This window comes from Pomacea canaliculata, linkage group LG4 (assembly GCF_003073045.1).
Source record: "Pomacea canaliculata isolate SZHN2017 linkage group LG4, ASM307304v1, whole genome shotgun sequence".
Taxonomy (NCBI): Eukaryota; Metazoa; Mollusca; class Gastropoda; order Architaenioglossa; family Ampullariidae; genus Pomacea; species Pomacea canaliculata.
Window position 1 is genome coordinate 10,068,833 of NC_037593.1, and position 24,433 is coordinate 10,093,265.

At 39.3% G+C, this 24,433-nt stretch overlaps 1 protein-coding gene across 1 annotated transcript; it reads right to left on the minus strand.

Moving 5' to 3' along the window:
• Window positions 1-639: 639 nt before the first annotated feature.
• LOC112561920 (transmembrane protein 47-like) lies at window positions 640-24,156 on the minus strand. Its single transcript, XM_025234774.1, has 5 exons — window positions 23,673-24,156; window positions 22,293-22,458; window positions 9,935-10,072; window positions 7,651-7,703; window positions 640-6,374 (listed from the first exon to the last, which is right to left on the minus strand). Exons 1-5 carry the CDS (start codon window positions 23,712-23,714, stop codon window positions 6,189-6,191), a joined length of 585 nt encoding a protein of 194 aa, XP_025090559.1. The 5' UTR covers window positions 23,715-24,156; the 3' UTR covers window positions 640-6,188.
• Between the last annotated feature and the right edge of the window lie 277 nt (window positions 24,157-24,433).

Genomic DNA, 24,433 nt, shown 5'->3' on the forward strand with positions numbered 1-24,433 from the left:
AATTTGCCTTTTGCTTATGTCCTTTTTTACCCTAATATGTCTTGTTGCTGAAATCATTTGAATATTAGCATTAGAAGGAACAATGTACTGTTAACTTGACTTTGCATCTTTACACCATGCAATATTTTATTGCTGTAACATTACAGCACATCCTCATTCACTTATCTTTTATTTCTTGTTAAACTGCAGCAAGATTAAACACATAATGTTCAGAAAAATCAATGATGGAGCAAGCCATGAACACTGGGAGTTTGAGGCAGAGAGAAAATACTAATTTGCAGACTGCTGTTCATAGCAGATAAAATAGTGCATTATGCCGTTATGAGCGAGTTTTATATTTAAACTAAAGGAATTTCCACACATTCTTAAAAATGTGAATGAAATTTTCATTTAGGTTTCATTTATTTTATTAAAATGCAAGTCTACTTTCAAGAAGATAACTTAAACGAGCATGAACAGTGGTCATGATCTGCTACAGCAAAAGATTCTGTGCAGAAAATTAGAAGTTATGAAATGTTTTGTTTCTGTGCATACAAATATACTAACCACACAGCTAAATATTCACTCACATGTACAGTAGACATAATAAGGCAGCGTTATGGCAACAGAAACTATTTCACAAAGATGACACCGTAAGAGTTAATTTTTTTTACCTTTATTTATATCCCATTTCTGTGATAAAATGTGATAATCATTTAAGTTCAGTGCTGCAAACAAATACAAAAAAATCAATGTAATACATCAGAAAAATTTGATATGCAAATATGGAATATGGGATGCCATCACCAGGTCTGTGTGTTGATATCTACACATTCAAACTGGAGATCACCCCTAGTCTTATAGGTCCTCACATAATACAAATTGTCATTCAAACTTTTTTCTCTTGATTAGCACCTATCCCACCCCTCACCCCAAAAATACCACCAATGAAGTTTGGAGAGCCCCAGTTGTAAGGTTAACCTCTCCCCACTTTTGTTTAACCCCTAATCCCACCTCTAGCTCAACCCCATGCACACCACTATACTAGCCCAAACCCTACTCCAGTCACCCATTAATGTCCTTGCTTTATGGTAAATATTTGTAAATGCTCCCCAGATTGCAAGTTAAATAACTGTGTGGTGTGCGTGTGAGATTAAAAAAAAAAAAGTTATCTTCAGTTTTATCTCCACTTTGCATAGCACCCTTGCACATTACTTCACTCTTGTAAGGTTATCATCACACTAGACTTATCTACACAATTCACGCTGCATGCTGCCTTTTTTGCAGCAGGTTTGTTTCATGACTAAATTTATTATCAAATTTTAGGTTGAGTCTTTTTATACTTTAATTTCTATATCCTATAAACTTAGTTTTAATAGTTTCATAATTTCTACAAATTTCTACCATTCCATGGTTTTTATACAATTTTTGTTAACATGTTCAGTGTGCTTTAGTTTCAAAAGTAGCATGATCAGGCACTGGTCAATGTATTAGAAAATGGAAACAAAAGACATGAACTCGAAATGCAAAAACAGCATGCAGTTAACAGTACATATATGCTTACAGGTTTTTTTGGTGGTGGTCCAATTTCTGTGACAAATCACCTTGCATAGTAAAGCCTATCTACGGCAAAATAACTTTCATGTCAGAATCTTGTATAAAATCGTGTAGCCACAGCCACACACTGTCTTAAATATCACAAGACTGATAAAGTAGGTTCTTAACAAGACATCAAAATGAAAGTGTGATCTACTTATCACTCACTTCAGATCTAATAACCAGCCATCATATATCCTGATTCAAATCAACCATGTGGGTGATTGCACTGGATTCCAGTTTGAAAATTGAGAAATCCCAGAAAAAGTCTCTCAAAACTGAACACAACATGAATCAAAGTTTCTGCTGATATCTGAAGTTTTTCCAAAAATCAAAGCTGTTACTGTTCACCATGCTATTTTCTGTTATCCAGCTCTTGGAACAATAACAAGGTAAAAAACAAAAAGGGGGGGGGGAGCCCTTAGTCTGTTTAACCCAGAAGGGAAGAGTGCAGAACTAAGGAACACATCGCCTTGCCCACTACATGCACCTAACTAGATGCACCTAATATCTTCCAAGCAGGCAAGTTGGCAACGGCAACCCTCTTCTTCAGCAAGTTCATAAGTGCATTGAGAGCAGCATTCATAGTCCCAGTTCCAGCCACAATAGACTGGCAGGCAAAAAATCAAAAGGAAGTGCCCAAACAAAAGCCACTAGCATTAGGTGAACATCAGGCAGGCTGGAAAATGAAGCATGAAGCAAAGGACCCAGTAAATAGGCAGTCAACAGCCAGTTTCAGATCAGTTTACTGTTCAGGACTACTACAGTGCCTAATGTCCACATGATGTAGAGGGGCAAGATGTGTGAAGGCTAGTTGTAAGAAACTTGCAAATATTTGTAAATATTGAAGTTTGTATGAAGATTTGTGTGAAGGTCCCAAATTTGCACCAGTAGATGAGGAGCAAGCTACTGCCACAGTAAAAACTTTTTAGTATGCTTGTGTTATTTTCAAGAAGTGCACACAAGCATATTATGCGTAGTAGGATAATCTGATTACATGTCTAAAAGTAGATACTGGTTCACATAAATGATGGTAATATTTTCAGTATGATACCAAAAAAACGGAATGTCACTAAAAAGTATATAAAATATATTAGTTACTTTTCACAACATGTCTCCATAATTTCAGTCCTGGCTCCATTATTAAACACACGCAATAATATTGCACTGGGAAACACACAATTTAAGCTAAAATGAAAATAAAAACAAACTGCACAGGAAAAAAGCATGACAAAAATGCATTTTGATAGTGTAAAAGCCAGTAAAACCTACATCACAACCACTTATAGCAAAAAGTGCTAATGTAAAAATTATCATTACGGAAAGACTGAAGACTAAATAAACTCTGCTAGACTAGTTTTTACAGCATCAGCAATATCAATATCTACAAAAAGCATATATAAAACACTTCTTACCTCTATGCAAAAAAATAATAAATAGCATCAGGTAATAACATATATGCATAACATGAATAAAAAGGCCCAAAGCCCAAGAAATTTGCTTTAACATGCACAAACACGTAATATGATACACGAGAAGCACCATGGAAATAAGAAGTATTGTTTTTGTCAGAAAATTAACCAGAAAACGAATTTTCATTACCTTGAAAGCATCAATCGAATCACAGTTATGTTTTATCCACAGATTAATTCATATAAGGCAGACGATCACATAATCCACTGATGTGAATTTATCGTCAAATTCGCTAAAGACTGCTTTGACCAAGACTCTTAGATGTAACAGAAATATTTGAAAAAGCCTTTAGTATTTACACCACCATGAAAAGCACACAGTGTTATGCCTAGAGACACATGCCTCTGTCTGTCACAATACAACATGCCTGATCATTGATTATGCATCAATTCCTGATCACCTACAATCAGCAAAGAGCAATAAGGCATTGGAAGTGAGAAGGGGCTAGAAAAACATTCTCCTAAAGTGCAACAATTAACTTATCTATGCATAAGGAGTGAGTGAAACATATATGACCGAATGGGCAATTAAAAATACATCTTGAGTAATAATGGAAATAAATTTCATTAGACTTGTGAATTAGAAAAAAAAGGTGAATTTTTTCTGTTCAAAAATATGTAGACTGTTGCTTAAAGTCTGTTGGAGGAACCCCCATATGACTGCAATTACAAGTATGTGTTTGGCTTTTCGAAAAATTATAAGCTGTTGGACCTATTCATAAAAAATTCATAAGAATTATATGCAACAATTTCAAATACAAAAAGGAATATAATTTAAATGTAAACTATTTTTAATATATATATAATGCAATATAATTCCTAAAACATTTTGTATTTTTGTTTTTTACAGTGTTTCCATTTAACTGAAGGCTTTGGTTTTTTTTAAATGCAGGTAACTCATGAAACGGCAGAAAATAAACTGCACACAGACCTACCTAAACTGTTGGAAGTCTGAGAGCTGAGACTATCTCATTATAAGGTCATACTTTTAATGGCACCCAAGTGTATTCCCTGTATTAAAGCAAATACATATCTGCTTTTGAGAGAAAAAAAAAAACCCACAAAAGATCTACCCCTCTAACAAAGGAACATAATACTACACAGCTTGCTTTTCTTCAGGTCATTCTTAAAGTATCAATTAAATTACTAATCAGAAGAGAGGAAGAAATGATAACTCTTCTTTTATAATGATTTTGATGTGTTGCAATTTACAACACAAAAGATGCCATCTCAGCAGTTGCTAAATTCACTCATGATAAAAAGCATTTAGCCATTAGCGATGGAAAACCAGGAACAGAAGGTACATTCACTGTTACAAAGTAACTGCCTGGATTCAGATAAGAGACCAAACAGGAAAACTGACAGATAGACACAAAAACCTTTGCATTGTTGTGCCTCACCACATGTGGTCTTTTCATAAAAATGCAGAAAAGCAACCTAAAATTTGATTCCTATATAAAACAAAGCAGAAAAATATCTGAACATCAGTTAACATAGCTACAATAATGACATGAATACATTCAGATGCAAAATGAAAAATGCCTGTTCCACTAGGTAGAATGCCACATTTTTTTACTTGTAATTTATTCTGCCACCCCCACCCCTCACTTACTCCAAAAAACCAAACAAATAAAAGATATACACACTTTGAATTCTTGTCTCGTCTCTGTGGTTTGGCATTGACATATGCTCTTTAACAGGGATGAAGATGGACAGTATAAATAACTCATAAGCATTAAAATTTGCTTGCTCAGACTTAATAATAATGTTTTACAATTGAACTATGTGACATTTTTGTGAAATTTTTTCTATAAGCAGACAATGTGCAAAAATGTGACAAGATGGGAGAAGGACTTATAAATATTTTCTCCGAGATGTGTAACTGCTGGTATTGAATACTTAAATTAAGAAGTTATGATTTCTAAAAATTTAAGGTAAGATATATAAAGAGTTATCATACAGCCTAATGATTCTAAAATCTACAAACGTTAATTGGTTCATTCAGTTGAATGACCTACCACTCTCATTTCACTACCGTTAACTTTCTCTGGTAAATCAGGTGTACAGTTGCTAGATGGGCAAGGGAAGTTGTCCAGATTGTATAGGCAATTAAGTTTCAAACTAACAAAGCCAATTTAAGTGCTCTATAACTACAAGGCTACAGTGCCTTGCCAAAGTTTGAAAAATGGAATTGATAAATCTATAGTCTGTATTTGCACACAAGTTCTAAGGACTCAAAGTGTGTAGGTTCTTTTCTGTTGACACTCTGAGGTACTTTTCTGAGTGAAGTGATTTCAAACTTACAATGTTGATATTCCATGCCTTTTTTGGAATATTATTTTTGTTGCATGGCTAGGAAAAGTCCTCAGCCCAAATCGTGATGTAAACAAGAAATAAAAGAAGTGATATGACAATGTTTCACTGAATAAGACAATTAAGATGTTGACCTCTATGATAAGCAAAAGTGAACAAAGATATGAACATATATGCATTGACATCTTATGGATAAATATACATCAATGTATGACTATACATAAAAAAGAAAGTTGTCTATTTGTTCCGCAACTAATGCAGCTTTATCGCAGATTTTTTTTAAATGCATGCTGTTTGTTTATTCTAAAGCAAATGTATGAAATTTCAAAACAGCACAGTTATGTACTCCTGTTGTTGTTTCTAAAAATAAAGAGATTCTTAAGCCAATATGATTTACATTGAAATGATAATCTGATCATAGATGACAACTCAAATTTTCAAAACTCTTTCCATTAAACGCAGATAAACTGAGACATTAGATAGTTTTTGTTATAATATATTTAACCAAAAAACTATTTGCAGTGTAATACATCCACAAAAAACCTTCATCGACTGAAAACAAAGAATATACAGAGGCCTGTACTAGCAACTGAGGAGGAAAATTAGGAGCAGGTAAAGAAAGCTACTGCTTCCAACAAGAGCATAAAATGGTTTCAGTCTGGTTAAAAAATAAAATGTAATTTTACAAATAATCTTTACTGTGTAAGGTAAAAAGAAAAGAAAACAACCTCTCAAATAATGATGTTTTTGGTATGCTCTTACAACACAGACTTTCAATATTGCAAACTGTTTAGCAGTGCAGTCACATGAATCTTACCCACAGCCAGTTCAGGCTCTGGTGTAGTATGGTGGAGGAGTGCTTTCTCTGGCCTGAGTGGCCTCCCGACTTTCTAGGGGAATCAGAAACAAGATGATTCCCCCAAGCATAAAGCATATGGCCCCCCAGGCTATTCCATACGTCCAGTCCAGCTGGAACTTCTGGGTTTCTGATTTGAATGAAGAGTCCTTTCTCACCTATCAACAGCAGAAATACGAATAAATCTTAATATTAATCAATCAAGATGGCTCTCTTCTAAAATCTGTCCTGAGAAATGGGTTTTATACATAAAGAAAAACATTTTCTTTTACGGACGATGCCTAAAATAAGTAAAGTTTGTCCAGCAATGTATTCAGTGATATGGAATTCTTATCCCCCAAAAATTAACTGGGTTTGCCTTCAAATGTAGAAATGCACTTTATAAATTCAATGTTTATTGCTGTTGCTGCTGTTGCTGTCCTGAGCTGTTGTGTTGACTGGTTTGGGACTTAAAGGAGGCATACTATCAGAACTGACAATCTGTTCTGTTTTACAACTGCAGTTTGTTTGTTTGTGTTTTATGCAGTGCTAGCAACTATGGCTATATCAAGGCAAAAAGTAGTTGTAACTTTAAAGGTTTTGGAATAAAAACTTCCTAATTCTTATAAACATGATATATTTTTAAAGGCCAACATAATAAGTGAACAAAATGTAAAAAAGGGTGGGAAAGCATTAAAAGGGGTGTTGAAGCAGACAAACATGCAAATGTTTACAACTGCAGACAAACATGCAAATGTCACAGTGTTAAGCTATGTAGCTGTCACTGTTGGTTTTAAACAAGAATTTTTTTGCATAGACAGACACACATCGTCAAAGCAATGGTACAGAACCATAAAGGGTGAACATGTAGGTGGAGAGTCCCTTCTATAGCTTGTTGTGGCAGAACAAAAAGTTGAACCTAACACGTCTAATCACTGTCTATTCACCCACTGATTCTACTACCAAGTGTTGACAAAGTATCTATTGATTATCTGTTGTGAATCTTCTATCATCCTGATAAGAACAAAGAAAAGATTTCCCAAACTGTCTATAAATGGATCCTTTTTTACCTGAAACCTACCCCAGTACTCATGTGCTAACCTCAACTGATTAAAAAACTGTATCTGTTAGCTTGCTTCCTATTGTTCAGAACTTAGAACTCAGAAGAAAGAAAATATAAAAAACGTGCACAAAAGTGCTGGGAGGAAAGTAAAGCAACAGGTTGCTAGATGAGCTTAAGAACTCATAATAACTAGTTTGCTATAGCTGATACAGAGTGATATGGGCAACAGAAGAAAGAACATAAGACAGAGTAATACCTTTTTTTTTGTAAAGCGAAATATGACAAATAAGCAAGAGGAACAAGGATAAGAACTGAGACTTCATTTAAATTTTATCTAAATCTGACAGTATAATGGTATAATGACACCAAAGGTCAGGGCAAGTGATGCTCACCTCCTGTGTAAATTTCACAGGGTAGATAATAAGACTGATCAACAGCGACACCACTGCAAGACAAAGTAGTCGACTGAATAAACATATGTATTTATGGGGCACAGCAACATCTTGTAACAAACAAACTTTACAAAGGCAACAAATAAATCTTCTCAATGAATTAAGCAAAACTCTACCACAGACACAGCAGACAAATTTTAACACAGACTGCAACTGACTTTTCTATCTGAATCCTAATTTCCTTTTCTGTTGTGAACTAGATAAAAGTTATGGGAATATAGCTGCTATCCTAACCTTTGTTATCTTCATAATCATCACTTTCATCTTTTAAGAATGCATTTGACATTTGGGCAGTTCTTTTTCAGGTAACAAAGACAATACATCAGAGTGTAGGCTGTTCTGAAAAATAGCTCTGTTTATAAGATTAAATAGATAAACTTTTCATCACCATTCTGTTAACTAGTTTTTATACAGAGATGGTGTAATATTGCTGTATGTAAACTAGTTTAATGCTATCTCCTTTTATCAGTTTATGTGGGCGAACTTTTCAACACCAGCGACTCGACTGCACAACATCTAATCATCAAGTTTCAAAACACAAGTCATTGTGATGATAATTTTTTTTAAAAATCTTTGAATATCTGTTGCAGATCAACAGCAAAGTTTTTTCGCTCTGTTGCTATTTTAGCAACTTTTACTGTCTTTACTCTGTGGATGTGCCATAAATGAGGAGGGGAGAAATAAACGTCTAAGAACTGGTGTCCAAACTCAAAGGCGTGCCATGCCATAGTTCAATACCCATGTGGTGCAGCGAACTTTCCCCAGTTGACCCAGCTGTTGGAGACGAGTATCTGACTCTATAGAGGGTTGAGGAACATAAAACAGCAGGAGGCAGGGGGAAGAGATGGACACTGCCCTCACAAACAGCTGGCTGTGAGAAAGGTGTGGTCTCTTAACACTTCACTCCTCAAATGACCTGCAAAAGGGCAGGGCCTTTACATTACATAAATGAGTAGATGTGCTCACTCATTTTTCTCATTATGACACTGCTAGTGCATAAGTTAGCCTGATAACAGTCATATAGTGGATGACCATTGGGGTTTTTCTAAATTTTCCAAGGTAGCCAAGTGGTACTTGACTGTGGAATGCAAGGTTGCTGGTTCAAAAGCTGCTGAGGCCCCTGGCTGGAAACCTGCAGCCCCCTTGGCCATCCAGATTTACTGAGGAAGATGAAGACAGCAGAAGGGGGCATTGGGGGTGGGAGGTGCTGAGCTCTGCCTTCCACATGTCAAGCCCTAGACACAGTGACTCACATTCATTGTCTCTTCATTAAGCTATGGGACTAAATTAAGTTCATAACCAACCACCCTCAAAACTTACAGTCACAGCCACACTACAACTACAAAGACATCACCAAAGCAAAGACAGATCTCTTGCCTGAAATTATACGAACACTTTTTTGTTGCTCTCTAGTTTTCTGTACCACTTGTGCAAAACTGTCAGTATGAACCAACGACCAGTTAGCAGTCCTGGTATATTTCTTCTGCTGAAAAAATTACTCCCCTTTCCCAGAATAGCAGAAGAACTTACTGTGACTCTACACAAAATCCTTGTGTATTACATTCTGTAAATATCCAACAATTATGGGCAAAAGTCAAGACTATTCTATTGCTCAGACAGTAATTAAAACCAAAAACAAATTGCACTCTACTCAAATATGAATTACACACTACCTAGAGAAGGCCCGCATTGCGAGTTCTTGAACTAAACAGAGCCATGACAATAAAATATTTACTGAGGGTTATTTTCAAACTTGTTAAGAAGAGATTTCTGTGCTTAGGACACTTATGTCCTCTCAGGTTGACATGATCAATATAAACCCACGCCCAATTTTATGGAAGTGATATGCTGCTTATTTAAATACAGCCATCACTATTACTGTTCCCCCGTACTCATTCATCATTCCTGGAAAAAAATTCATACTTATCTTCTTCATGTTTTGAATTCCAGAAACTTGTAACACTATGTACAGAAGTATACTTCAAGATTCTAGTGTTCATCTGCTCCTTATACTGCATTCATATGTAGTAACATGCTGTTGGCTTTTACATATCAAGTAATTAAACAGAGATATATAGCTTTACTTCAAGCATCCACCTGCATTAAGAGTTTCCTTTATCCTTTTGATGCCAGGTCTGTGCATCATCTGAACAAGTGGCTAGTATCTCTGTTATAAGCTTAATTTAGCTAGCTCTACAACACCAACTGTTCTGAATGCACTCACCTGCAAAGATGGTGATAATGGCAGCAGCATAGTAGAAGAGCTGCTTGTGTGTGCACAGGCCCAGCACACCAGATCCAGAAGCAATGAGAGTTGATATCAGACTTATGAGAACCAGAGCTGCACAAGCAAACAGCCAGTCTGCAACAGAAATGATCAGCCTGATGTCATGTGGAACATCTGTGAGAAACTGTTGCACACGGCACTGAGAAAATATCTCAGATTGCATGGTTTTGCATGTCCAGTACTGTAGTAAGTGTACAAAATGTACATAGCACTGGTCAAACATATTAAATTTAAGTCAATTCCAAGCTGAAGAAAATAATGTAATCAGCAAATGACGCAGACTATTTATTCTCGCCTACCACCTCAAATTCATGTTCCCACATTTTCTTGTGTTCAAGAGCTGTGCTGTGCATCTGCATGCATTCACATATCTATATGTGCATGCATGACTGCATAACTATTGAAACAAGGATATCTGTTGACATCTATGATAATTTCTTGTTTACATTTTTTTATTTTAGTTTTTCTTTGGGAGACTGTCAAGAGATGGCACCTACATACTAAATAAAAAAGTTAATGGAAATCGCATGGAATTTTTGCTCCCTGCAAGTTATGCTGCAGACTCTTGCCTGCTGGGTCACAGCCACCTGAGTTACAGACATCCACAACGGCCCTGTTAGGATTCTTAGTGAGCCTCCACGTTTTCTTTTTTTCTCTCTCTTCCTAACCAAACACTATCAGCTGCTTGAATGAGGGCAGTGTCAAGTGGCAGGCACCTGGGCATGTACCAGTAAGCAAGGACATCATTTTTTTGCCCATTGTGTTTATTGTAAGGGTTCCCAGGTAGACCTTCTCAGAAACTGCTTGCGGGTGGAGCAACAACCATCTGCATTATACAGAGATGTGCTGCTAGTGGGTTGTCAGGGAGCTCTGGTTTTCTCCACTTTTCCTCGATGTATGCAGAAGGGTAAGTCACTTCCTCGGCATTGTAAGGAAATCAAGGACAAACATCTTTCAAAGAGGTGTCCAGATCCTACAGATACTGTTTCATTCATGAGTCTGTAGTTGCACAGTGCTAGCAAAGATTCCCTAGGGTAAAGTAACTTACAGAAGTATTCAGGTGATCCAGGCAGTGCATGCTGTGTAAATGATACAAGGACGCTTGTCCTTGATATACCCATGCTGAGGTTTGGTGTTATCATTTAAACACGCTCTTCCCCAGAAGGCATGCATCATCTTCTACTCAGCACGAACCACTTTATCACGACCTAGTTGAAACCTCTTATAAGTTGTTGATTGCACTTTGCGCAACTTGACATTTCCTCTTGGACTGGCTTGTTCAGATCCCTACATTAATAGGCTCTGGCTTTCTCTTGTTCTTCCTTTTTGCGTCTACTCATCACGGAATTTTTTGGGCAGTATCTAACCACAGATCTGTTACAGATTAAATAAGTATTGTTTCATTAGCAGTGATGTTAATGCCTATCTCTGTATGCATGGAGGGGCGACGCGTGTTTTTTTCAGGTACTACGGCTTCCTTCCCACTCTCTCCCCAACAGTGCAAAATCACCTCTAGATGGAAGCACTTTCCTGCCGAAACAACCAGTCAACCAACTGCAGTGAGAAGCCCTGGGGTCTGGGGACACCGGTTTCCTCCCCCTCTTCACTCCCCTCACAGGGAGAAATCCCCTCCAGGTGCAAGTACTTTCAAACCAATTAACAGGTGAGAAGGCAAAGAGAAGTTAGAGAGAATAAGTCCCGAGTTGCAGTACCGTCAGCGGAAACCCCGCTTGATGACTTTGCCCTGATCTTGCATTGCTTGACGGTGGTCGCACCATAACCGCTGCAGGCGGCCAGCGAGCGGTCATCATAATGAAGGCATCGACAACCTACGGCTACGGCTACGGCTAAGGCTACGCGCTGCGCCTTCTCTTAGCAAAAGTGTGCGTAGCCGTGTGCCGTGTGGACGGTTACCCCGTTACAAATACACTTTCATCACGAACTTGTATTACTGGACTGCAGGCAGACGATTTCTTTTCAGTTAGCTACTAAAACGAGGCATGAGAATACAAAGCTTCCGGTATAGTCACATTCTTAGTTTAGGCTCGCCGAGACTAACGGAGAGCTTCGCGTTGGTCTTGGCAGACAGACAGCAATCCACCTATACACATCCATGCTTGCATTCAAACAATAATAAATGTCCAAAAAAAATATAATTTCAGTGAACTTAGTATGCGAATCTCAACGATTAAACCGTTCTGTGTTTTTTCCTATGAGGGATATCTTTTCAAGAGCGCTATGGGTGCAGTACAAGATGGCAGTATATGCGACTGTTCTATAAAACTTATATATATATAAGAATATACTTTTTAAGCTACTTGTATATTTTTCATATATTTCTACAACTACGCACTCAAACCAGCTGAGGAAGTATTTTAAAATGTTAGTAGATTTTGGTTTTCACTACAGGAGTCTGTAGGGAATTTAGAACACTCGAACTGTTCTGGTACACCGCACCCGCCACACACACACACGACTGACACAAGGGCCACTTCACAACAGTCAGACCATCTAATGGCGCGTTTTTGTGTGTGGTTGACAGAGTGTGAAACGCTAATGGATATTCTCTGTTAACCTGTTCTCAAATATCCAAAAGCCTGTGCATATCGTTGCCTGGCGGCAGTCTGTCGTGACTGACTGTCGTGACAAGGACCTCATGTTCCTCGCTGCAGACTGAAAGGCCAACACCTCGTGTCTCATCGCCCGTCACCCTTAACATCGAACAAGAAGCGAATTTCGCGTAACTGATGTTGTCAGCGTATCTGAGCGCAGTCTGAGAAAGATGAGTTCACCGACAGATTAACGGGTTTGCTTCCCTGAATCTCAGGCAAGCCAAAAAAAAAAAAAAAATCCACCCTCTTGTAAGTCTTGCGGGAAACAACTGTCGAGTAGGAGGCGCGTGTTATTTTATTATTTCCCAAAGTCGGTGTGAATAACACCTTTCCGTTGTTAGAGATACACCCATTCAAACATCACTTCTTACAAATAGGATTTACAAGTAGACATCACAAACGTATGGGCGACATACTTATGTTGTCAAGGCTACAACCAGTGGGAGATGGAATTTAAGATGCAGGCTCAATTTCCAGAACAATGGGGGTACTAATCACTCAAGGTCGAGAAATCATTTCTCTTTCCCTACCAAGTTGTTTGAGAAATATCTAAAACCCACTAGAACTTCACAAAATATTTTATTTTGCCACGCATTTTGTACAAATATCTACTATTGGCAGCGTGAGAAGTAATAGCAATATAGTTCTTGTTTCATAAGAAATCAAGTCAATTTTTGGAAATGGTAGAGATAGTTCTTTATACCACGTTTCAATAGAGTTCGCCCAATGACCTACGTGAGACAGAATGTTCTCTCGATGTTTTGCGAAATAACCTGTATGTCTTTCAAGAGTTCAGCTATTGGGAAATCATTTGATACTGGGAGAAAAGGTTTTTATTATCATTCACGAGCATGTGTCTTGAGTGGCAGACGTCATCAATATGCCTCAGGCAGTTTGACATTTATCTGCCTTCCTCCACCCAGATAACGTCCACCACCTGACAACGGAGGCCGCGTGTTTCCCCCACCACCACCACCATCATCACCACCACACACAATGTGCCTCTAACCTGCAGGGGACTTTATTTTCAATTTTCTTTGCGCGCGTCTGTTGGTGACAGATCAACTTCTTAGCCTTGGGGTCAATTGACGTCTGTACACATTCAGCATGCACTGCACTATACACATTCATTGTGTATGTTTGATGCGCGCGCGTGTGCGTACATACATATATGACAATGAAAAGCGTGTATGCCTATGTCCATGTCTTCTATGTGTACGTGAGCGCGTGGGCGAGTCAGTCGGTACTTGTCACACTGGAATCCCATTGACGCCTGTTCTGGGCGATAGTGAGCCACCGCATCGTCGACCACCCTCCAATACACCTTCAGCAGGACCAGACCTGCTGACCGCCTGGCTGTTGGCAGTAGAGGTTCCTGGTGTCCTACGATTGTGGCGACCATGCTTCCTACAAAGTCGTTAGTTAATGTTCTCTGTACGAGATCCGGGAAAGCCTCTTCAGACACTTGATCTCAAATGCTTGATCCTCTCCATATTGGCAGTCCATATAAGTATTACAAGGGACTGCGTAGTAAACCTGATGTTATGGCTTTGCCAGACCCTGTCCAGCCTGGCCATTGCCGTTGTTGCTGTTGCGATCCTGATTTTTTCTACAGCTGCCGTCCTTGAAGAAGGTGGCTACCACGTATTTAAAGCTGTTTACGTCTTCCACCCGTACCCCATTCATGTATATCTATTTGTATCTTGATTGTATATAGTAAGGTCATGTGACATCACTATTTTGACTCTTTCTGTGCATAGCGATGTTTGTAAGCCTATACACTGTACACGGCGATCTTTGTGTATGCATGGCGATGTTTGTATGTCTGTACCTCTTTGTCTGCCTGTACACGGCGATATTTGAGCGTGCATAATGTGTGTACAGTGTGATTTTGTCTGTGTTTTTACGATGATATTTGTGCGTACAATGTGATGTCAGTACGTTTATGGAGATGTTTGTAGGCGTTTTTCTCGAGAGCGGAAGAAGGCCGTTCCCCTAGGTTAGGGGAAATAATGCTTTGTGCTTTACCCACAAAATAGGAAAAAACTGCATTCCACTAGAACATTTGCGAAAGTTAACAAGTGCCTCATACAAAATATCTTTTTACAAAATCTGACAGTGTCTTCTTTTATGACCTGGCGGCAGTAAACAATGCATTCAGCCACACCGCCTTACCAAACAGTATAAGACTGCTGTTGTATCGTGCAGCGCGCAGTCATCTGAAACTTTTCTGCGATAGTTTCACAGCTAACAAATTAGCCTTCATTTTACTAGAGGTCGTGCCCAGTACCGAAGCAGTCCCAGCAGGTTTCTTATTAACCTTTACGGCCAATAATGAAGGAGCAGTATCAGCCTTCGTGCTAGTCCTTACAGCAAGTAATGAAGCAGAACTAACAACTGTTTTTACGGCGTAAATTCTCTCCCCCGAGGCAGTACTAATAGCATATTCTATTCGCACATCATGCTGCATTGCAGCGGAGCACAATAGCCAAGACCTTGTTGCCATTGTCAATGCCACGACTCGCAACTACCCTGACAAAGCTCCAAATAAACAGGTTGCTTTTGAATTTCAATAAGGGCAGCGACTGGATACAAAATCTGAAACTAGCAACTTTTTGCCATTTGTCGTCGCCCTTTTCCCCGGAATCGTATTATTACAGTCCAAATCACCGAAATCACATCTGTGAGAGCTCAGATCACACATAAGACTGCCAAGGTCACTGAAATTACATGGGGTCACATTACTGGAATCATGACTGTGTTCTCAGAAATCACCAGAATCGTATCTGTAACTGGCACATCGCAAGAATCCCAATGCGGCAGTTTTATGTATGTCTTGTATGTCAATCTTAACAATCGTACCACCACAGCTGGACATACAAAGTGACGGGTGTACTAGTCTTTACGGTTGATCTTGGACAGATTAACGACAAACTGACTCTCAAACTTTATTTTATTTTTTGTTTTGTTTTTTTGTTTTTTTGTTGTTTTTTTTTACCCTTTATACCAATCTCAGTGGACCCGAAAGTGCACCAAAAAAGGTAAAACAGCAGGATTACCCTTCTCTCTTCCCTTTATAATGCATTATATACAGCGAAATAGCATCATAATTATTCTCTCGATGTTATCTTTTAAAGCATACCATATACATTAAAGTAACATATTTACTCCATTCTCTATCCTTTAAAAGACACCATATTCAGTAAAATAACATCATCACTTTTCTCCCTCCCCCGCAATTTAAAAAGCAGAAGAGGGAGTGTTCATATTCTGCCAGTTCTACTTTGTGATGTGAAGTTAAAGGGACAGTGGGATGCATAATTTTTTCCTACTGATAGGGTTAAGCTTAATATAAGATATTCTTTTCCCAAGTCTGGAAGAATACTCTCCTTGTGTTTTGGGTACACGCCTATAAACATCGTTCTGCGAAGAAAGAGGACAGACAGACGGACAGACAGACGGACAGACAGACATATCAGGACGGTGCACTGACATGTTTACGTTGTGAAGGATTCCGCTGATAGAGGGAGCTGAGCATGTTTGCTAATTAGTCACGTGACGATTTTGACCTCCTCCTGTACATGGGAATTTGTAGGCGTGTATCTTAAGAATGAAAGGGGTACATTCACTCAGATTTGGGGAAGTAGTAACTTGCGCCGAACTTTCATTCAAGCATTACAAAAAAATGCACTTCATAAGTCCTTTAAATGCTTTTTTCCTGGTGTTGCTTGACCTCATTCAGCTTGTAACGCGCCTTGCATCATCAATATAGATCGCATTAAAAAAAAAACAGAAACCGAAACCGAAACATTCCAATATCCTACCCATTAAAAATAGCTCTTTCTAATGCAGCATGGCATACAAACTATGCATCTCCAACCAACACCACTTTATGAAAACGAAACGTCCACAGAACTGAACGAATGTTAAACATAAAAACCGCTGGTTCGGCGGTCTCCCAGAAAACGAAAAGGTTAGAGGGCAAACTGCACGACGGGGTAAACGGTGCACACAGGGAAGCTGTGAAGTCAACAGTTTGGGTAATAAAACCACGCGCGGTCTTCGGTTAAAGCTGCGAGCATCTGGAGACGGCCTGGATACAAAGCTCCTATCCTAGATTAAGGAGCAGGCTCCATAAAGAAGCAACACAGAGGTAAAGCAAGGGAACCAGAAACAAGGCTTAAATCTAAAGGTGCAAACAAACTGTGAGGGAGGGAGGAGATAACCTGAAAGTTCCCCAACTTGCTTAATGTCCGAGAAAACTCCGAGGAGCGACAGAACGGGATCGGAAATACAGCCACCTCCTGTCACAGACTTCTGGGACCTATGTAAGTCTGTAGGTCTATTAGCTTTAATAATTCACACAGGAGCCATCTTAATAAAATAAAACGAGGTCTAATGACGACCGAAAGATATAATAAAAGGTAGTTCTCTAAAAGAAATGAGAAAACTGACAACTACAAAATCTATTTCTTGTTTACTGCTTATTCCTCTCATGCTCTTCGTCTACAATCATGTTCAAAATAAATTTTAACAAAGACTAATACACATTACACATCGATCTGCATTACTGTATGTCACATGCTTAGCAGGTCTTTACTTAATAACTTTTAAGCAGTTCTTAAACTTTTATTCACGGAGAGTTCGACAGTTATATTTGTATGCATTTTCATTTAAGTCAAACTTCAAAAAAGCAAGATGCCACGCATATTGAAAGCGAATGCCTTTGTTTTCCAGAAGTTTTCAATTCCGAAGTTTTCATGTCGTTTATCACCTGCAAAAAAAATGAAACAACAGTTTGACCGCTGCATCACACCTGTGTTAATCTGTCTACAGAATGGAACACAGCAGTACCTGTGCACTTTCACTTTGCGAAACTCAACCATTCAACCTCGTAACCATGACGTCCCACGTGTTGGCAAGCCAGGAGAGCAACGGGTGAATAAGACGGACGGTTAGGGTCTCCAAGGGGCTGTAGGGTCGGGTGGTTAATCTAACTCGGGGCTAGCTATGTAGCTCCGGTCCATGGCTTGGGCCCCAAAGACCGCAGTGCTGGAAGGGTGCTTAATTTGCTTCGCACGGCAGTCAGGTGCCTCTGGTCTACAGCCACAGTCCCTAAAGGGATATGAAATCACAGACCAAAGCACGGACATGACTGTACGCAAACTGAAACACAACACGCGCACCAGACAGCGCTGGGAATAGAAATAGAAAGGGCTTTCGAGAGTGCAGGAAAAGTAGATGCATCCGTTGCAGGCACTGACAACAGCAAGCGAAAACAGAAACAGTGCAATTTGGAAGGTCAGAATAAAAGGTGTAGCCCGTGTTCCACAAATATTCTCGCCCTCCTGCCCGCAAGACAGCGATTACTGCGACGTGTGTGTGAAGGGGGGGGGGAGTCTAGGGTGGAGAGGGTTGGAGTGGAGGAGATGGAGGGGCGCTGTCATACGTTTGCTCCCGGTAGCTGATCGGTGCCTAGAGGGAGCTGCTGTGTCCCCCCATGTACTGTTGCTATATACAGTCTGAAGATTAGCATGCACTGCTATCCTATACAGACCTGGACGGGGCTGTTAGGCTAGTGTCGCTGCACTACTGCTGTAAACAGACTGCAGTTTACGTTCAGATCTAGCACTCACCGCCCTTGACCCACAGGTGGAATTATACAGGAGTTTCGGCGGAGAAGACTTTTTAAAAAAAAGGAATAAAAATTTGTTTGTATCACTTCCTGCTTCGCTAGACCCTGTTTGGTCTTAGTTACCATGCAGCAACCGCCGTCAACATTGTGAGAGGTGGGGGAAACTGAGAGAGGGGGGGAGGGCGCACGAGTGCAGGTGGGGTTGGAGGTGAGAGTAGGGTGAGGTGCTGGAGTTAGGGCGGTGGACGTGAATCACAACACGCACAGCTGACGCCGTAGCTCTAGAATGTCCTCGGGGACTTGGAGATCACAAAGGTACATTGATACACCAGTCATATTCATTTGGTGTTTATATATAGAGAGGCTGAGCGCGCGCTCACAGAAGGAAAGCCTAGCTACCTAAGAATGAAAGAGTGAGGTGGTACCGGGGTGAGGAGTGGGTATTCTGTTTACTTGTTCTCCCTCGGGTATGTTATTCTTGCCACCAGCCTCAACACAGAGTCAACATCAAAGCATGCCCCTAATGGCATGAGATTTCTGTAAATAATACTGTGGCCTCACATCCAGCTCCAGAATACAGTGAGTGTGTGACCGGGGTTTCAGACCAACACAGCTGCTCAAGGTCACCCCAAGGCCACTCCGCGACGCGAAAAGATTCATTCCAGGTCAAGGACGTTGAAGTTGCCATGACGAGGACCTTTAATCAGGAGAACACCTGGAAGGACCCCGGCATCTTCTAAGCTTAAAGGTTCAGAAATGGCTGGGGTAACCCAAGTCAACAAATGGAATGACATAACATGAAGCCCTGCCTTACTTTCTTACTGTGTCCCTCAAAGCTCATAAGCTGGTCCCATTCTCTTCCGTCCCTACAGAAAAAGCCCCTGAAGTGTTTCATGAGCTTGGTTTGTACTCAACGGCTTACAGATGAGACAAGCACACTGCTGGGAGAGCGGTCTGAGTGGTCACAGCGCTGGCGTCCGAAATGAGAGCGCGTTGGTTCAATGCCCGATTAGCGCAGCAAACTTCCCCCAGTCGACCCAGCTGGGTACCTGATTCCTTAGAGGGTTGAGGAAGGTAAGGCAGCGAGGCAGAGGAAATGGGCACCGCCCTCATGTAAAGATGGCTCCGAGAAACGGGGTCTCTAACATCTCACCCACCCACTTCAACGACCTGATAAAGTTAGAGGATGACCTTTACCTGTAAGACTCTACCCGCTAAACATGCCCTTCACACAGTAATGTCCTTTTGTGAGCAGACAGTATAACATGTTAAAGCAATGGCATCTGAATCTGTTTGCGCGCACGCCAGACGGTTGGATACCTGTGTGATGCAACGCTGAATCAGCCGTGGAACGGGTACCTGACTGAAGGATTGAGTATGGCTTTATAGCCAGGGAGAGATAGGGCAAAAGCTGGCCCGTGAGACAAGTGAGGTTTCCAACATCTCATTTCCCTATGATCCCTATGAACGACTTTACCATGTCTCTACCATGCTAAGGATTAGACGACACAGAGATATAGTTATGACATAACTCTGCTGTACCGCACACGGATATATTCTCTATGACTGACTGATCAACTTGTCTGTTGATGCTAATATCACCTTCACTACGTCTGTTGGAAATCTTGGTTCTTCAGTAATCACTAACTTGACACTCTGTCAGTGTCAGTCTGTTTATTTGGCACTTTGCCACCTTAAATAGCATGCACTGCCTAATCGCACCATAGACACTCTTGTTTGGGATTTAGTTCTGACAAAACTGTAATTCTCTGTTCTCTTTCTTCCATGTATTTGATAAACATAAACTTCAAATGGTTGAAATCTCTGCAGCCTGCCTTGTTTTCAGACCACAGAAATAAGCCCCTCCCTTGACCTTATCTCTCTCTACCCATTCAGCTGAAGTTCAAGTATCCTCTTTCATCATTTTTCTGTTTTCTTTCCAGGTGTTTGTGTGAACTCCTTGCACTCCTGCTAAAACACTGCCTTGCTGGTCCTTTTGATGTCTGTAACCAGAACCAGTGCAACTTTGCTTGCTTTGTGTCTGTGTGGAAACCCCCTTCCATGTCAAATACCTCATTTACAATTCACTGAGGCACTGATGCATAACCTAAAACAGATCTCTTTCCTAAATTTTACTCTGTTAAGTCCATATTATTTGGTACTTTTGTGTGATTTGCACAGCTTTTGTTCTGCTTGCAACATGTAGATTTTAAGTTATCAATGTTGTTTTATTACATAAATATTTATGTTTATGTTGTTGATTACTTGGACCAGTTATTCTCTGACAAGCATGATGAGCACATTTACATAGGGTTTAAAGCTGTACACTACAACTTTACTTTTTTCTTTTATTAATACTGGTCATCATCAACAACAACAAAGTTGAAGTTCAAAGCCATTGTTCACATCAGCAGTGACACAGAGTGAGATGCAAGGAAATATAATAGAAATGTTAGGAGTTCCAAAAGGCAAATTCCTCAGTTCTTTAAAAGGGACCATTTTTGTAATTACTTGCAACTCCTGCTAGTTGGGCCTGATGTGAGTTGTGTTTTAGAGACAGATAAGTAAAAATCTCAACACCTGCTTTTATTCCTATCCATTGGCCATAGTCTAGAATTGCATAGTTGGTGGTAAGGGAGTCAAGAATGGCTCTGAGGTAACAGCATACAGAAGTTCCATGTAGGGCAATCAAGGCCTCCAATGACAATCTGTCTTCTCAAAACAAGAATTTATTCCTGTGGATAGTGAGTGCAGCAAGGTGGTTTGTAATGGATTACTATGAATTATTTCAAAATTTACGTCTGTCAAGGCTGTGCACGAAAACACATGTCACACAGTATGCACAAATGCACTCATCAGTTCATGTGTGTGGGTGCACATGCATACATGCACACACACACACATGAGAAAGAGAAAAGAGGGCACACTGATAACAAGAAAGAGATAAACAAACTGTCAATAAATCTTTCAGGTATATAGAAAAGTCTCCAAAATGACCTTTAGACAGCCCTGGTGTGCTGCTTATAGTCTAGTGCATGCTGTGTTTCTTTTCTCTCATTAAACTCTTGACTTCTGGGGAAAATCATTTTTGCTTTGAGCAAATAAAGTACAGTTTTGTCTGGGATACCATCACTCAATATTACACATAGCACTTCTATTATAAACTAAATAAATATACTTATAACTGCAAGTCTGATCTTTGTTAGAAAGAGCAGAGTACCATGTTTTGGTTCCTACTTCAAAAGGCTTTCAATTTCCTATTATGAATGTTTTCTCTTAAGTTCCCTCATATATGAAAGAGATTATTCACGTCATTGTATTTATCATATTTTGTCCCATAAACACAAATACATGTTGACAGTGTAATGCATGCTGTTCTTTAATGGCCATCAATATATAACACGTTTTGCCTTTTCGCCAAATTTCCTGCAATTTGTGCACTCAACTTCAGTTTGTTTGTGTTTAACACTGTGCCAGCAACTAAGGCTATTGATGACAGAATCTTGATGACACTCAACTTCAGAGCAGATCACCTGTTCAAATATGATCATGGTGCATCCTGGCAGATGGTCAATGCTTTCACATATGTCTCACTCAAATTGATTTTTTTTTATTTTTTATTTCTTATTAGTATGGACTGAAAGTCAACATCACAAAAAAATCCCTTTAGCAGTCAGCTCTATTTGATCAGAATTCAATATCAGCAAATTTACCTCATAATCAATCTTCTTAGCACTGTAAATATGTTCATGAGATGCTCTAGTTGCTTACAATCATCTCCCGACATGCAGTGCATCCCGAAAAGGTATGGATAAATTTCACTTAAGACAATAATATATTACATCTAGTGTCTAACACCACCCAAATTTATTAGAGTCTTGACTTTGTGTCTTCAGACAAAACAAGGTGCTACAAAATTATGACCAGCCAAGTACCATACTTTCTTTTAGAAATGGTCAATATTTTGTTGCTGCCTCTCCTTCTGCAGTTTATTCATGCAGAAAAGAGAATGGAAGATAAGAGAAAAAGGCAAACAATCATTACCAACCTGTTTCAACACACATTTGGAATGACCTAGTGACTTCAAAGCAGCTCCACCACAGCCCCCAGGATTTGATTTCTCCGTGGTAGAAAGAGACTTCCATCCAGTCAGGTCCTGCAACTGATGCTATGGTCAGCACCATGGAGATGGCTACCATGATGACTGCTAGTAACTGAAAATACATCAAGTGGTCACAACACCAGTTAGCAAAAAACATCTCAAGTAGTTAGCAAAATATATCTGACATATATCAAGTTTTAAATTTACCAATATTTTGAACATCTGAGTAAAACTCAAATTTTTATTAATATCATTATTAGCTTTTACAACTACTATTTCTGTCTACCAAATGATTGATAAAAGCTATAATAAAATAATGTTATTTTAAACCATAAATGATATTTTTTAAATCTGTCTTATAAATTATTTATAAATTACTGTCAATAAAGACTTTTATGAACAAGAACAGGAGCACAAAAGTAGGTGCATCATTTCTAAGGTACAGAGATGTAATATTTTTTTATCGATTTATAAACAAGCTATATAATACATAAAGCAAAGTACACAGCAAGAGTAGAAGGAAGACATAACACTGAACTTCTTTTTTATGATCATTCTCTTGTGAACAGTTTAAAATCATTGCAATTCTTCACTAGTTCTCTTAGACCTATTTATTTGTAGATATACATATATTGTCAAGTTATCTATACAGACCTGTATCTACACAATAATATTATATATATATATCAAGTTTATTAGTTTTCCAAAGACAGCATTTTTACTGTGTGACTTTTTCCCCTTCAGCACTGCAATAAATCATTGTCTGTAAATCAGTCATATTCTAGACTTGATATATTTTATGACTACGAAAGCTCAAGATGTGTGGGAGACAATGTTAAAAGGCAGTTATATATGATCGGATTAATTTACTAATTACATTATAATAAAGCAATTAATATGATAATTACATTATAACATGTACAAATTATTATAACAGTATAATAAACACTGACTCTTCTACACACCACCACCATCACCGCCCTAAGGGCGTGCAAGTAATTATCCAAGAGGACATTAGCCTTTCCTAATCAAGGAATTTATGTTTACAAGCAATTACTAAAAATTTGATTTGCTTAACAATTAATGATTATCAACATTTTTCAAACTCACACACACACACATGCACAGTCTGACTGATAAGCTTATCAGCATCTTGTGTAGCAGCTCTGCTGATATCGTCCCATCATCAGACATCACTCTAACAGCATCGGCACGACTGTGTGACAGCATTTCTTAAACCTGTTCATAAACTGACAATATAGCAAGCACTTTTGAGCAGTTAGAGTGTCTCAGACAGGTGCAGCTGGTCAGAATCCGTAAACTCACCTTGAATGGCCGAAACACTCGCAAATGCGTCGCATCTCTCATCCTGGCGTATGTCTGCGCTTTGTAAACACAATTTTCAATAGAAGAGTTTGTCCAGTTGGATTATAAATTGTATACTTTGTGTTTAACACCTTTCACTGGAGTATATCACCAGCAGGTGACCGCTAGCCACTCGCAGCATGAAAATGCGAGGCCGCAGGTTGTTGACGTCTGCGCCATGACCGCGCGCCATGCAGTTGTCTTCTCCTGCTGGGCGTTGGCCTTCTCATCCTCAGCCGCAGAGGCTCTGGTTCGCTGCAAAGGTCGACATTTGTAAAGGGATTGTGATTCACACACCCCATAATATGCAAATGTAGCAACAAAACCAAGCCATTGCAGTATCGTTTTATGGCGCATGCTAATGTTTCTGCACTGAATTGTGAGGTGTCTCGATGGCTCCCACGCTAAAGTATTGCATTATGCGACGATCAGCCAACAGCCAGGCACTCGATCATCATGTCCCCCATGACCCGTACACTCCTGTGGTCCAGGATTTGTACTTCAACAGGGCCATCGAGGCATCTACCGGAATTGTAAGACTTTATTACTGCAATAAAATAAATGTGACACATTTTTTCCTGGTCAGATAAATATATTTACATAAGAAGCTAAGTGGAAAGAAAGGGTAAGCAACAGGATGTAGGCGATTTCTTTAACAATTAAATTGTTGCCATGAAAGGTGGTAACTAACTACACACATACACAAACAACCCAAGAAAACA

Excerpts from the sequence above, each read along its gene's own strand:
- LOC112561920 (XM_025234774.1), bottom strand. The coding sequence starts at position 23,714 with ATGAGAGATGCGACGCATTTGCGAGTGTTTCGGCCATTCAAG. Across the intron at positions 22,459-23,672 it reads GAGTGTTTCGGCCATTCAAG|TTACTAGCAGTCATCATGGT; the intron begins GTGAGTTTACGG and ends ATGTATTTTCAG. Across the intron at positions 10,073-22,292 it reads CCAAATGTGTGTTGAAACAG|ACTGGCTGTTTGCTTGTGCA; the intron begins GTTGGTAATGAT and ends TTTCTGTTGCAG.